Genomic DNA, 14,871 nt, shown 5'->3' on the forward strand with positions numbered 1-14,871 from the left:
ACTGAGAGTGCATCATACGAAATGGTCAACATTTAAGTGTACTTAAGGTGGAATGGGAGTCTAAAATGAAAATGATAGAATGTTTTCATACTTAGCCAAAACGTAGTATATATTGATATATGTTCAAAAAAATAATAAAAATGATAGGTCACCGTACATTTTCTCAAGCTAGAGGTGTATGACAAAATGGCACATTTTGTATGGATTATACAGGAAAATACACCATTTTGGAAACTAAACTAAATGATAGAATTGTAAAATAATTTACGAAGATAGCTTTTAGACAAGGCTTTAAGAATATCAAAAGAAAAGATAGAGTCACCGTACGTTTTTTCAGCTAAAATACAAAATAGGAAAAATCAATGTAGATTCCTTCAGAAAATTACTGTTTCAGAGTTACCTCCCCTTAAAACACTAATTGAAATTTACGAAGCTGTGATGCTGTAAAAATAGGAAAAGAGTAAAAATCTTGATCTTTTTAAAATGATGTTTGTGTAAAATATCTTTATGTGACATTTTTCATACCTGTCTGGAGTTGCTAATGGTTGTATTTGTATATCATATCACGAAATGAGTTCATTTAAACATTACAATTTAAAAATACAACTTCTTAATTTTTGGCAAATTTGTTACATCTTTTGTTTAAAACATGTAAACGAGAAAACAGGTAATAAAAACGAGAAAACAAAAGTTAACTTTAAAACCAAAACCAATTACGACTTTTAAAATTGTAATTTATTAAAAACAAGTGAAAAGAAAATTGAAGTTTCTCATAAGACGTGCAATTACCGTCTTTTGAAAAGTAAACAATTAAAATTCAATTTGAAACCATTTAAAACAATATGTATTTGTTCATTAGAATTATAAATTTTAATTGTTAGAGTATTTTCTTATTTATTTAACAACAACGACCTAAGTCTTCTAAACTTTACAGTAAGATTGAAAAAAGATGAAAGTAAGTATTTTTACATACAAATATATACATTTTTATTGGGTATGGCCTTCTGTAACATTCAACAGAAAAAATACGTAGAAGCCGCGTAGGTTCAAAATTTATTTTTTGTGCAATGAATACTTTTTCTCGTAATAATTACGTTTTTGTTTTGGAATTTTTACAATTAACTTTTCTAAACATCATCATTACGTGAAATTCCCTGAATTACGGTATATCTAATTTCTTCGGGGAATCGAATTCTAATAACAAAAGCTAACATTTTATATATCATGTAATTTATGTACGACTTCTCGACACAGAAACATTTTGTAAGCATACAACCACTAGACCATTTATACAGGTTATGAACTCTTATTGTTTAACTGTCTTTAGCACTGAAATAATTAAATTGATATGTATAACGGTAACAATTTGAAAACCCTGTTTGTGATGAGATCAGTTGTATATAAACTCATCATAGATATACACGCAAACATGCTGCTCCAGTCCGTTAAATCCTGTTCTTCTACCAGATACTTCGTCTTGAACATGCATGAACTACTTGCCACTGGACGTTTAGCATCAAACAATCAATCAGTCTTCTATCGAAGATCTTAATTGTTTATAACAATTCTCATTTTGTAGGATTCTGAGGAAACCAGGCGTACGAATTTTTTCAAAGTTATTGTTTTCATAGTTGACATTGTTGTCGATGTATTTCGGAAATATGTACACCATCAACTTCCGCCGGAACAGGATATCTACAATTTCCTTGACGTTACTAAGCATGCACTGTATCACAAATGGCTTTATAATATACAGTGTTGCAACACAACGTGCGATTTTAGGACAAATCCATTAAAGAAACCAGACCTGTCACTGATGCATTTGGAAACAATGTACAACATTAATGAACCAGAAAAAGCTGGACATGAAAAACGGGACAAGGGAAAAGTTCTTCAGCATTGTCTATGTAAAGTCTCAGTAAAGTCTGGAATAAATATGGGTGCGCTCGACTTGACAACTTGCTATCGTCTACTCAGGGGTTTCTTCATACTAACACCAGAACAGAAACTAAATTTGAAATATGTAATCGATCAAAGAAACGTCATAAACAAATATCTGAACGAAAAGACTTTGGAGAGCGAATTGTTTTCCAAGATATGGGATCAACTACAAATCCCCACTCTTATCATTGCAGCAGAAATTGATCCTTCATTCGCGGATGAAATTTTTAAACGAATAAAGTTACTTAAAAGGACGAAACCTTCTATGAAGCATTCTATACAGTGTTATGAAACCTACTTAGAATGGTTCAGTCGAGATGACATTTTGCGACAGGTAATTTACTTCATATCTAATCGCTTTCCATCTCCTCTCTATATTTCCTCCTGCAAGTTAATGCATGTCTTTTATTTATTCATCAGTTGAAACATATAAAGATCGCTTATTGTACTTAATTGTGACTAATATTTTCAATGCAATGCATCCTTGAGACGACAGAAACGTTGAAAATTTAATATGGATACCTTCGGGGAATTTGTCATGAAATCTTTATCATCTATGAAAACTTTACCATTGGAATTTTTTTTTATTCCTACATAACAGCATTCATTAAACATGGTAATTTATGTGACTCAGATGACTGAGACAATTTAAAGGAAAACAGCAAGTTGTCACATGTAATCAAGCGATATACACATGCTATGATACCTTAATGTTAATAAATTTGTATCTTTTCAATTCATACGAAACTAAGCTAACTTGTTGCCTCTATCATTGAGAAATAAACAATTGAAATTTCTTGTCAATTATTTGAAGTTTAATTACCTATCGAAAAGTATATTACTTTTTTTTTAAACTTATCATCATCTCGGTTTAAAATATTGACAGTGTGTAGAACATAGGGAGGGATGAAAACAAGAATGATCGAAATTAAGTATGAAAATTGTACGTAAAAATGTGAAACAGAAAACAAAAACAATGTAACTGTAAACATGATAAAGGAAAATCTGAACTACCTAGATTTTTTATGTTATAAAATGTAATTCTATTTTCTTTAGGAAATACGCCATGCTAAATTACAAAGGCGATTGTTGTCACCGTCATTACCAAGTATTCCAGAGGACCATAACAGAAAGATGTTGGTTATCATAGGTAGGCTAGGGTTTTCATTGATGTATCATAACCCAACAATCTCGCACATAATTGGTGCAAGGACTTCATAGCTCATTTTCACACAATTTCACGCATTTCACAAGTATAAAATGTTGGTAACATGATGGTACAGGCTAACTAATTGTTATATATTTCATGATATATCTGAAGATTGGTCCGTGTGTTTATCTGGTCAGTTTTATGATGTGTTGCATGTTGTTATGTCTTAAAGGATTATGGATAAATGTCAGTTAAAAGTATTTTGGAAATGAAATTTTTATCATTAATAAGTTTCTAACGGACGGAATAGATAATTTCAAAAATCATGAAAAGTACGAATCTGTTTCAATATTTACATGACACACTTCCGGAACTTACACCTGGAATTCATGGTGTGATTAATTTTCTTTTGTTGTCTTGTATAGGCAAAAAGATAATATTAAAAGATTTAAATGATTCTGAAATTCATTAACAAAAACGCAAACATGGTAAACGGTATGGATAACATTACATCCTGTTTAGAAATTTCGTTGAAGGATCATATAAACAGTACTAGATAGTTATTTTGAAAATCGTTGCTACAATATAATCTAGTTAGTTTGGTTGATTAATGTCATATCAAAATCTTTTAAATGTTATATGAATGAGGACTACTGTGACATGGTCAGTTTTAGATTAACACATAGATCATATAACAAGCTAGATACCTTTTGATTCGACAGAATATCTGTACATCTATGATGGGCTTTATTCACTGGTTCAAACGTATAGAAGGAAAGCGTCACAAAAGTACAACGCGTAATCTGTAGACAATGAAATTTCAATGGTAATTTTTAACGTAGTGTGTATAATGTGTTAAAGAATGATTATCACAATGCATAATAGACTGTTAAAAATAATAGCTACATTTTTTTGTAAACTTCAGAAGTTATAATGATAAACCTGCTAAAGAATCTAGATGGAGTCCAAACGGAAGTTGAGCGACTTCCACCGGATGGTATGGAAGCTCATGACAGGGAAGGTAATATTTACATAAGTATGTTGCAAATGGTCATTCTTTGTAATGGAACGGATATGATAATTTCTTTAGTATCAAATGTGTTTGAGTTGTTTAGTTATACTCGATCCCATGATCCGTAATTAGTTTGTCTGAAAAATATGTCCTATAAATAAGCTATCTGATAAATTTTTAACATGTTTAGGTCGTTCGTTTCTGTAATCTTAATTTTTTCGTCAATTTTTCTCTATTTTTTATACTGCTTGCCAATTATATTTCTATTCTGAATTCTTAATGCTTTTTGTCCATTTTCCTGAAGATTGGACACATGATTCTCTATTCTGTAAAATTCCTCCAAATCATATAACATGAATCACGTGCAGTAAGAGTGTTGATATTGTAGAACCCAACAAACACAGTAACGATGACAACAAGATTATACTAAAAGACCCTGTGATCTCTGGAGTGAATGCACCTACTCAGAAGAAATGTGTTACCATAGACACGACTGAAGTTCCTGTTGTCCTCGAAACTACTAGCAGCAACAGTATGTGCTTTTTTGTTGTTGTGTGTGTGTGGTTTTGTCCATTTATATTTTTTTAACAATAGGATTTCTGTTCATTTTTTTAAACATAACAAAATTGTTTCAATTCCAAATACGCTTTGTGAATAAATGTTTATATGTACACGGTAAATGGTTTATTAAAAAATATACCAAAAGTTCTTTTACTCTTTAACTTAATCTAAGTTAAAAGGGTACATAACATTTTAATAGCATTCGGATCTTTTTTAGGCGATAAAATCATTGATAATGATCGAAGTATACAACATTTACACAATGAGAAAGCAGATTTGGCTGATATGGAGACTCAAACAGAAGAGGAAGACATGATAAATCAAGAGAACATTACAGAAATAGAAGACACGAATGACAAAATAGGTATAATTATATACTACTAGCATAGATATGTGAAGAAATACACGGTATGCAATGGATTGTTTTTTGCTTTTTATGATGAATAATTATCAGTTAATCTCATTTGAGGTCTGTATAATGCAATACATTTGAAATTAAAAACTTGAATTAAGCTGACTGATTTTATGACTTTCGAAGCAGTTACAAGTAATGATGACAGTCTATAGAGTATAAGAGAAAATATGTATGGGTATAGGGACCTCGGTGGCAGAGTGGTCTAAGAAGTCGAACTATTGTTTCACTAGCCTTTCAACACCGAGTTTGATGGTTAGAATCCTGGACGTGCCAGATACGCTCGACTCCAATCTTGGCAGATTTCCAATCAATGGTAGGTGATTTTCACCGGGATCTCCGGATTCAAGCGCCAATAAAAACTGAACTTCTAGAAAACAGCAAAATACTGCTGAAAGTTTCAACACATCTTTTCGTAATAACCATAAACTACTGTTTTAGAATAATTCATTCTTCACATATTAATTTTTCTGATTAAACTGAATCTGTTTCAGGTGCGGTCTTTCATAATGTCGAGATTTTACTACAGATCCCTGATAAAACTAGTTGTCAAATCGAAGATAGAGTCAACGATATACAAATCAGTGTCGATGAAATTAGTACAGAGTCTATGAAGATTCATTCTCTTTCTGTTCAGTCAGATGTACTGTCAATTCAGGCCAAACTTTCGCATACATTGTTTGAAGACAGGAGTACACTGAGAGATGTGACGTCAGAAGTTTTGCATAAATTGTTTCACATGTGTCGTATAGAAGATAACTTTTCTGTTGACGTCACTTTCAAAATAGAGGGTGTCGATGGTATTGGTAAGATAATTTGAGTAAAATAAAAATTTAGGTTGCAACAACAATTAACATTAGTAGACTTTTCTGGTTTTTTTATATTAAAATTTTAATTAAAAGTTATTTATAAAATCTTCCTCAGAAGGAGGAATGATAAATGTATCCTGTATACATGTAAGGATTGTCGGTAAAAAGTAAGGAGATGTCACAGTGGTTTGGCTGCAAATTTGGAAACAGATATCCATTCGAGTTTAAATAAAAAGTAAGCAATTAAAAGCAACCGGGTGTACTTTATCAACTAAATAAATAACCGATATTAAAATGTGAAACAATTCAAAAGAAAAAAACCGACCTAATTTATGATACAACAATTTACCAAAAAAAACATCTATATGACAGACTGAACAATCGACTACCACTAACCTACAGGCTCTTGGCTTGCGACAGCAACTTAAAGAATGCAAAGTGGTTAAACATGTTTGTTAGAGCTTAATCTCTTCCTTACATAGGACAGTGGCATAACAGCACAACATAAGAACAAACTGTAAAAATCAGTAGAAACTGACACATCCAAAAATTCATCAATATTTTCATAGGCACATCAGTTTATTCAATAAAAGTATTGAATGAATAGAATCTTTAAGTCTTTCATTGTAGTATGTCAATAATATTTGTGATAAATGTATAAGAAAAAGCCTTATCCAAATATTTTTACATCTCATTAGCATATTATATTGATAAGCAGACTATTTAATGCAAAAATAATTGTTGGAAGTGTTTCCTTACGCTATCAGGTTTTGTTTGTTCCATATCTTGAATTTTGTTGGAAATGACTTGTTTATTTTTTCATATGAAGCTGACTGCATACAGTAGCTTCTTATGATGAACGAAAAGAAACCAATACCGGTATTATCATTCTACTTCAAGTCTCATTTTATAGATGATCTCATCTCACTAAAGTTTGATGACTATAATGTACACATAATTTCCAACAAACTTGGAATAAAAGAAACATCAGATACAATTGAGTATGCTTCATATATTGACTTACGTCTAGAAATTGACAATAAGCGTCGTTTAAGAACAAAACTTTATGACAACAGAGATGATATCAGCTTCCAAATTGTGAAATTTCCATTTCTATGCAGTAATATTCCAACAGGCCCAGCATATATATCACCCAAATGATACGATTGTATAGGGCTTGTGTTTCCTTTTTATGATTAACTTGAAAGAGTGTTGTTGGCTAACAAGGAAACTATCAGTTTTAAGTGGTAAAGTTGAAATCATTGCCCGATTTTAAGTGAGATTCACATTACTAAGTGTTTAGTTTTCTATGTGTTGTTTTGAATACTGATAATTGACTTTCGGTATTTTTCTTCTTTTGCCATTTCGTTGTCAGTATATTCTTAACTTATAATTTTGAATATCCATTTGATATCTTTCGCCTCTCTTATTCATCAGAAGTATTTTCATGTTTCTAGATATCTACTAGTATTCGTTGTTCCATTGTTTTGTTTTATATTTTGTTCTATAATTCAGATCCATCAAAATTCATTATCAAAGAGTTAAGTAATAAAGAAATAACGAAGGATGGAGATAATCTGCTAGACAGAAATGCAACCTATTCAACAGAACCGTCTATGTCTCCACTTACTCTCACACCGGATATACTAAAAGAATGTCTGCAGTGCAAGGAGAAAGACAACGAAATTTTTACTCTTCAAAAGAAAGTCTTAAGTGTACAAGGAGAAAAAAAGTCACTTCCAACTCTGAAATGCAAAGACTGTGTTAAGAAGGACAAACAGATATATCTGCTGGAGCAGGATCAACTGAAGATGACTAACGCGAATAGACAGAAAGATCGGCTAATTCATTCCCTACACACTGATATTGCTACGAAGGAGTCTACAATTAAATCCTATGTAAGATTAGACAGGACGAATTCAGTACTGGACGATCAAATAAACAGTAAGTTCTCCACAGTTTAAAAAAAATAATAAGACTTCTTGTAACTTCTATATACCGAATTAGGCTATTTACCAGGTTTGTAATTATATGACAAATAATTATAATTAACACGACGGGAGCCATATGTGGAGCAGGATCTGCTTACCCTTTCGGAGCACCTGAGATCACCCCCCAGTTTTTGTGGGGTTCGTGTTGCTGCGTCTTTAGTTTTCTATGTTATTTCTTGTGTACTATTTTTTGTCTGTTTCTCTTTTTTTCATTTTTAGCCGTGGCGTTGTTAGTTTATTTTCGATTTATGAGTCTGACTGTTCCTCTAGTATCTTTCGTTCCTCTTCTATATCGTCTTTCAAAGACATATTCGGAAATATCAAGGTTTTTTGTAACATATTAATCTAGTAATATATGGAATTAAACAATTCACATAACTTTCATTTTACTTCGTGTTAAGTTGCTTAAATGATATAATACTGTTTATGCCACAAAGTACTGTTCTTCGTTAAAATGGATTTTTAGTATCTGAATACATTTGGCGATCTACTTTATGTTATGTCAATATTAGCACACCTGTACCACTATCACTTTCAGTATTCCAAATTTGATGAAACTGATATCTTTCAATCTATAGTTCTAAGCAGAAAACGTCCGTTTCAGAATAAGACGATTTCGAGATTGCTTATAAGGTCTGTAGATTGTTTAACACAATGGTTTCTTCAAAATGCAGCCTCTGTTTTCTTCACAGCATTGTTGTTAAATTTTTCTGCCTACAGTTACCATGTTATTACCAATGTTATTTCAACTGATCGGGCGGCGCTTACGTTTTAATTTGCATAAGGACAGTCTATTTGAAGATGTGTGTGATAAGGAAGATTGCCGTTATAATTATAATTGATTTATAATCACCTATTAGTGTCCAACACGGATATACAAATAAACTGAGTGTATGATAATGGACGAATAACTTGATACTTCATTGATAAGTTTATCCCGACACACCTGTCTATTAATGGACTGGTCTCAAATAAGCGAAACGATTACACCCCGCCCAGTCAAGTGAAATAAATCAAGTAATGCTGGACTTCAAGGGTGAAAAAAACATTACCCACATTGTCATATCTCGTTATTTTTATGAAATTTTCTTTACATGTGTCTTGTCATAAAAAGAAACAAATTTAAATTTCAGCGAAAAAAGATTTGAAGAAGACGAGACTAGCTCACCTTTACAAGAAATATTCAAGTTCCTTGTTTTACACTAGGCCGACATCAGGTATTTCATGATACCTATTATAATAATATGAAGATGTGGTATGATTGTCAACAAAACACCTTTCAACATAAGACAATATAACGTAGAAAATAACTATTACAGGTCACAGTACGATAAACGATAAAAAGACAGCAACAGTTTACAAACACAGCCCATAAACCTACACAATGAGCAACACGAGCTAACCAACTATTTGGAGTGATCTCAGATACTGCGGAACAGTAAACGGTTATATAACAAAGATCATTAATCATTATACTAAAGCAGACGACAAATTGCGAAGTTTATGGCACACAGTAGACTAATGATAGCATGATAAACCAAACTCTTAACAATCTATATCATTGGTGCAATAATAATGTGTCGTAAATAAAGACAACAGTAGTATACCACTGTTAGAAAGTCGATATTGAGAAAAACATGTAGTAAATGAGATTTTATAATCACAATTCACATAATATTATAATTTCGCATTTTCTTTCAGTAGTGATTTATTGTTTATGATATGTATTGTATTTTTATTTCTGATGTAAGAGCCTCCAGAAGTTCTCACAAGATTACCCAAACTTCCAAAAGCAAGTCAACAAAGTCGGACAGAGCGACCTATTTCAGGTTTGATTTGATTTTAAGTTATGATGCAAAACAAAGTAACCGCATATCATGTATGACACGTGTAAATTATGTCTGTGATTTGTAAACTTAAAAACCGGATTTTCTTTATCATGAACTGATTGACTGATAAAATATGTTGATGTCCCATCTCTTCTGAAATTTCGAATTCATTTTTCGATTGTGCCCTTTCGTCTCAGGGTGAATTCGCATGAAGGGTAATGTGTTCATAGCAGGAGACACCTGCATCCGGTCGAAACACCCGGGAAGATGGAACTATCATCTTGAAAGTGGGATATTATATACTTAGCCATATTATGATAGATTTTGCATATAAGTAATGGACAGAAGTAAACTAGCCATAAATTTATAGCCGAGCTGATAAAACAAATCAGCCATATGTGATGTCACGTTGTCGGTCTGATAAGGGGTTGTCAGATTTGCTGCAGTCATACATAGATAGTATATGATACAATTATTAATACAGGCTATAAAATAACATGATTGTCATTTTCCATATTGACCCGGGTATTCTCCCTCTGATATGAGGGTCACGGTATGATAGTGTTACCGATAAGGATATACCATGCTTTTATCTATATATATCGTCCTTCTATTCACCTACATCATCCTGCTAAGTCATCGCGTAACTACCGTATCACTGATTTGATATATGAGCAAGCTTTATCAGTGACGTCAAAATATGTGTTGTACCGATTATTAGGTTGTCTGCACATACATATTGTAAATTGTGAGTTATTATACGAAGATTTTTGTATTTTTGCCTTTTCTGCATTTCTTTTTAGAACAAGTGTTAAAAAAGCCAGTTAATCCTTCGATTTCTTATACAAACAAGAAATACCTATCAGCAATCCGAAGATACAAAGGTAAATAAACATAATTATCTACGTCATATGGTCTCTGGTTGATAACTATCTTATTTTCAATAATAATATATCACCTTATTCTTATATATACATTTGCGATGCCACTGCTGGAGGTTTTTTTTATTCCCGAGGGTATCATCAGCCTTGTGGTCAGTACCTCTGTGTTGACATGAATTATCATTGACACGGTAATGATTATAAATAAACTGTTAACAAAACTTTAAATTTTTGAAATGCTAAGGCTTTTCCATCTCAGGAATAGATTACCTTAGCTGTATTTAGCAAAATTTGTAAGAATTTGTGGTCTTCAACGCTATTCAACTTCGTACTTTATTTGGTCTTATTAACTTATGATGAGTCTTTTGTAGACGGGACGCGTGGCTGACGCGAATACACTATTTCATTCCTAGTATATATGATGAGTTTATTCATAAGCCGTAAATAGCTCGTAATGGCTCGTAATAGTTTTTACATCAGTTGTAAATAGTTATCAAAGGTACCCGGATTACAGTTTAATACGACTGACGCGCGTTGCTCCTTCATAAGACTCACCAGTAACGCTCAGATCAAAAGAGTTGAAAATGGTCTCAATCGTCGTTTAGGATAGATGAATTTTTGAAACCAATAAGAAATCGTTTAGAAAATCTATGTATGTGAAAAGGGCTTTGAATACACAACAATAGAATTTGAAATATGTTTTACATGCACATTTCTACTTTATTTCTTTAGATTAAAGTCTTTATACATTGATTATAGATATATCTCTATATTTTTATTTGAGAAACTCTATATCGCAAACAATTCAGCTGCCATGATAACTTTTTTGACATATAAAATAGTTCATTGAACTATCAAGAAAGGATTAAAACTTTACTTATCTATATTGCTTTGCAAAACAAAATTAAGCTCTATGTTTCCATGTTATTTTGTAAAATAAAACATTAATTGTAAACAAGCATTTTATTGGTAAAAAGACATTATTTTATGCAGATTTCATACCAACGAGGAAGATGGCTGTAGTTAGATATTCTTATTCAGGTAATCTGTTATAAAATACTATAATTTTAATGATTCCAAATAAATGTAACTCATGCAAAGATAAACTAACAGAATTGTCTTCTTTTTTTTATAAAGCGTCATTCTTAGATGATATTTTCCGTTCTCGAATTTACACGTCATTCATTTCTGTCAAATTCCGGAACAGAGAGAAAGATTGTAATAGGGTGAACTTTTCTCAATCCAAACACATTTAAATTTTAAAGAATGCAGACAATTCAAAGCACATACTGTTCGTGAAGTAGGAATAAAGATAGCGAAAACTAATGAAGAAACACTTTTTTGGTCCGTTTCTGTGTGTGTTACATTTTAGTGTTGTGTCGTTGTTCTCCTCTTATATTTAATGCGTTTCCCTCGGTTTTAGTTTGTTACCCCGATTTTGTTTTTTGTCCATGGATTTATGAGTTTTGAACAGCGGTATACTACTGTTGCCTTTATTTTGTATCTTTTGATCATGAAATCATAAAATAACATATCTCTCCAGATAATCTTTGTGATCAAGCCATTGAGTTTAAAAGAGAAGACGTATTTCAAATACAATATGTTATAAAACATTCTGATATATAATATAGATTTGTTTTGTAAAAAATTATGAATAAAAGTACTTGTGTTTCTCTATTGCAGATGCAAAGTGGAAAGGTCAATCAATAGTACCAGTCTTTCCGTCTATCAATTTGGTTGTCAAACGGGACAAACAGTTGCTAAGTAATCATATATTTCTTATATATTCACTATGCATAAGGGAATAACAAAACATGCTTTCCGAAAAAGATACGTTTTGGCTCAATGAATTGCATAATGTTGGTCAAACCAAATTTATAAAACAAAATCTGAAATACTTATTGTTTTTACTATTTACTTCCTTTTATCTTAACCTTTTTTAAAGTAAGAGTTATATTGCATGTAATATAATAATAATAATAATAATAATAATAATAATAATAATAATAATAATAATAATAATAATAATAATAATAATAATAATAATAATAATAATAATAATAATAATATAGGGTTATTGCATGAATATTGGGGAATATTGTCCCGAGTAGAATTTTATATTGCACGAGCTTGCGAGTGCAATATATGTTCTACGAGGGACAATATTCCCCAATATTCATGCAATAACCCTTTTATTGTATAGCAATATAATATTTGAAAGTAAAAATTGGTTTAAACTAAGATTTTGTCGTTGATGACGTCATGAATTTTTACGATTTATTGCACTAGTGCAATATTAGAATTTATTGCACGCTAACTTTTGGTTACTTTCTGTGGGAAATATTATATTGCTATACAATAATAATAATAATAATAATAATAATAATAATAATAATAATAATATGTGTTCAAATATTGTTTTCGAAATTTACTTACAAGGACGGAATTTAGTGTAAAAATGGACGTGATTCAAATAAAAAAAATGAAGCCAGTTTTCAATCATTTTAACATTGCTATATAAGCGGGTGGTTTGGCTAGCCGTAAACCCAGGTTCACCCCCGGTTTGTTCTGAAAATGTCATATACCAAGTCAGGAATATAGCAGTTGATATCAAATAGTCCACTTCCATGTTTGTTGGCGTTTGTTCTTCGGTTGTACTTCAGTGTTTTTGTTGTTCCGTTGTTGCCTCTTATAGTTGTGTGTTCCATCGGATTAGTTTGTAATCGGGATTTGTTTATCTCTCAATTAATTTATGACTTTCGAACATCGATATACTTCTGTTGATTTAAGTCTGTCAAAATATTTCAATGCTTATATAGATATAAAAGAATCTTTCGAACTGATAATTTCAAGAATTAATGTCAAAACTTACAGATTCCAGAAGAATTTACGAAAAAAAATTTATGACTGATTTCTTTTTTCAATAATTCAAAATACTAACATTGTTTAATTGATTCTAGGTCTCTTCGTTATGGTCAATAAGAGACCTGTTTTACGGCACTTACACAGCGGTCGTTATTTTACTACTTCCTTGTCCGGGGACATCAAACTTGCATCTTGCAATTGCAGACTGGAATATTCCCATGATTATACATGACAGGAAATTTAGAAATCAACAAATCAAAAAATGTCATACAGTGTTCTTTAGGTGTTTATATGAAGTCAATGTCTGACATCAGTCATTTCAATAGATTGCAGAAATTTTATGACTTATTAACATATTGTAAAGGAAAACGTTAACACTAGTTGAATTCTATTTTTACAGGACCATTCTCTATTCGAGGAACACATGTTGACCTTGAGAATGCACCAATGGCGAAAGGTATGTTAAAAAGATTGATATTTTGTAGATGCATATGGAGCCCCAAATGTTAAAAGCGATTATATGTCAGAAAATTTTATAATCATATACAACTTATATGCACATAGTAAAATTACCAGAAAGCACGTAACGTTGCTGGACCTATTTCAAGAAACCGTCGCACCCTCACATTTTGTTTTTAGGACTTTTCAAATTTTTTTCAACCTTGACATTAGACATGGATTAGGAGCAGTACGGAACAAAACAGATATATTCCTCCATATCTCGTATAAAAAATGTCAACTTTTACAAATGTAGTTTCAGACACAAACTTATGATAACGCATATATAACTCGCCGTTTAAGATAATGAATAATACTACTGCTATTCAAATATAAAAAAAAAGATGTGGTATGAATGCCAATGAAACAACTCTCCAAAAGAGACCAAAATGACACAGTAATTACCGACAAAACATTAATCATGATAATAGAATAAGTAGAAAGCTCTCTCACAAGCAATAAAAAACCCTAACTGTAAAAATATAAGGGCATACACTACAGGCACGTGGACACATTCTACTGAATCCACACAGCCCGAGTAACAAACCCTGCAGTAAATATGAAAAAGAAGAAGTGGTATGATTGCCAATGAGACAACTATCCACAAGAGACCAAAATGACTCAGTAATTAACGACAGAACATTAATCATGATAATTGACAGTAGACAGCTCTCTAAAAGTAAAAATACCCTAACTAAGTTGGTCTGCATTTCAATTTACAACAATGGTATCTGTCTGACATTGTATTAAAATTACTATATACTTTTAGATTTACTTTTGCAAGGTCATGTTTTTCTCACATTGTTTACAGTAAGTGAGTGTCATGTGTACGCTCATTATAAGGTTAGAGATTTATTCACTGTTAAATAAGAGGTTGTTTTGTTTGCAATCCTAACACATCCTCTTTACTTGTAAACTGTTG

General features: G+C 31.6%; 1 protein-coding gene across 1 annotated transcript in view; it reads left to right on the forward strand.

Moving 5' to 3' along the window:
* Positions 1-923: 923 nt before the first annotated feature.
* LOC139498511 (uncharacterized) overlaps positions 924-14,871 on the forward strand; it is a 29,065-nt gene continuing 15,117 nt past the window's right edge. The window contains exons 1-14 of the mRNA XM_071286934.1: positions 924-955; positions 1,580-2,275; positions 2,998-3,091; positions 4,017-4,112; positions 4,492-4,635; positions 4,882-5,028; positions 5,571-5,882; positions 7,401-7,829; positions 9,010-9,093; positions 9,628-9,705; positions 10,509-10,589; positions 11,580-11,627; positions 12,270-12,350; positions 13,852-13,908. Coding sequence (XP_071143035.1) covers positions 950-955; positions 1,580-2,275; positions 2,998-3,091; positions 4,017-4,112; positions 4,492-4,635; positions 4,882-5,028; positions 5,571-5,882; positions 7,401-7,829; positions 9,010-9,093; positions 9,628-9,705; positions 10,509-10,589; positions 11,580-11,627; positions 12,270-12,350; positions 13,852-13,908 — 2,353 coding nt within the window. The 5' untranslated portion in view covers positions 924-949. The remainder of the gene's footprint in view (positions 956-1,579; positions 2,276-2,997; positions 3,092-4,016; positions 4,113-4,491; positions 4,636-4,881; positions 5,029-5,570; positions 5,883-7,400; positions 7,830-9,009; positions 9,094-9,627; positions 9,706-10,508; positions 10,590-11,579; positions 11,628-12,269; positions 12,351-13,851; positions 13,909-14,871) is intronic.

This window comes from Mytilus edulis, chromosome 12, assembly GCF_963676685.1.
Source record: "Mytilus edulis chromosome 12, xbMytEdul2.2, whole genome shotgun sequence".
Classification (NCBI taxonomy): Eukaryota; Metazoa; Mollusca; class Bivalvia; order Mytilida; family Mytilidae; genus Mytilus; species Mytilus edulis.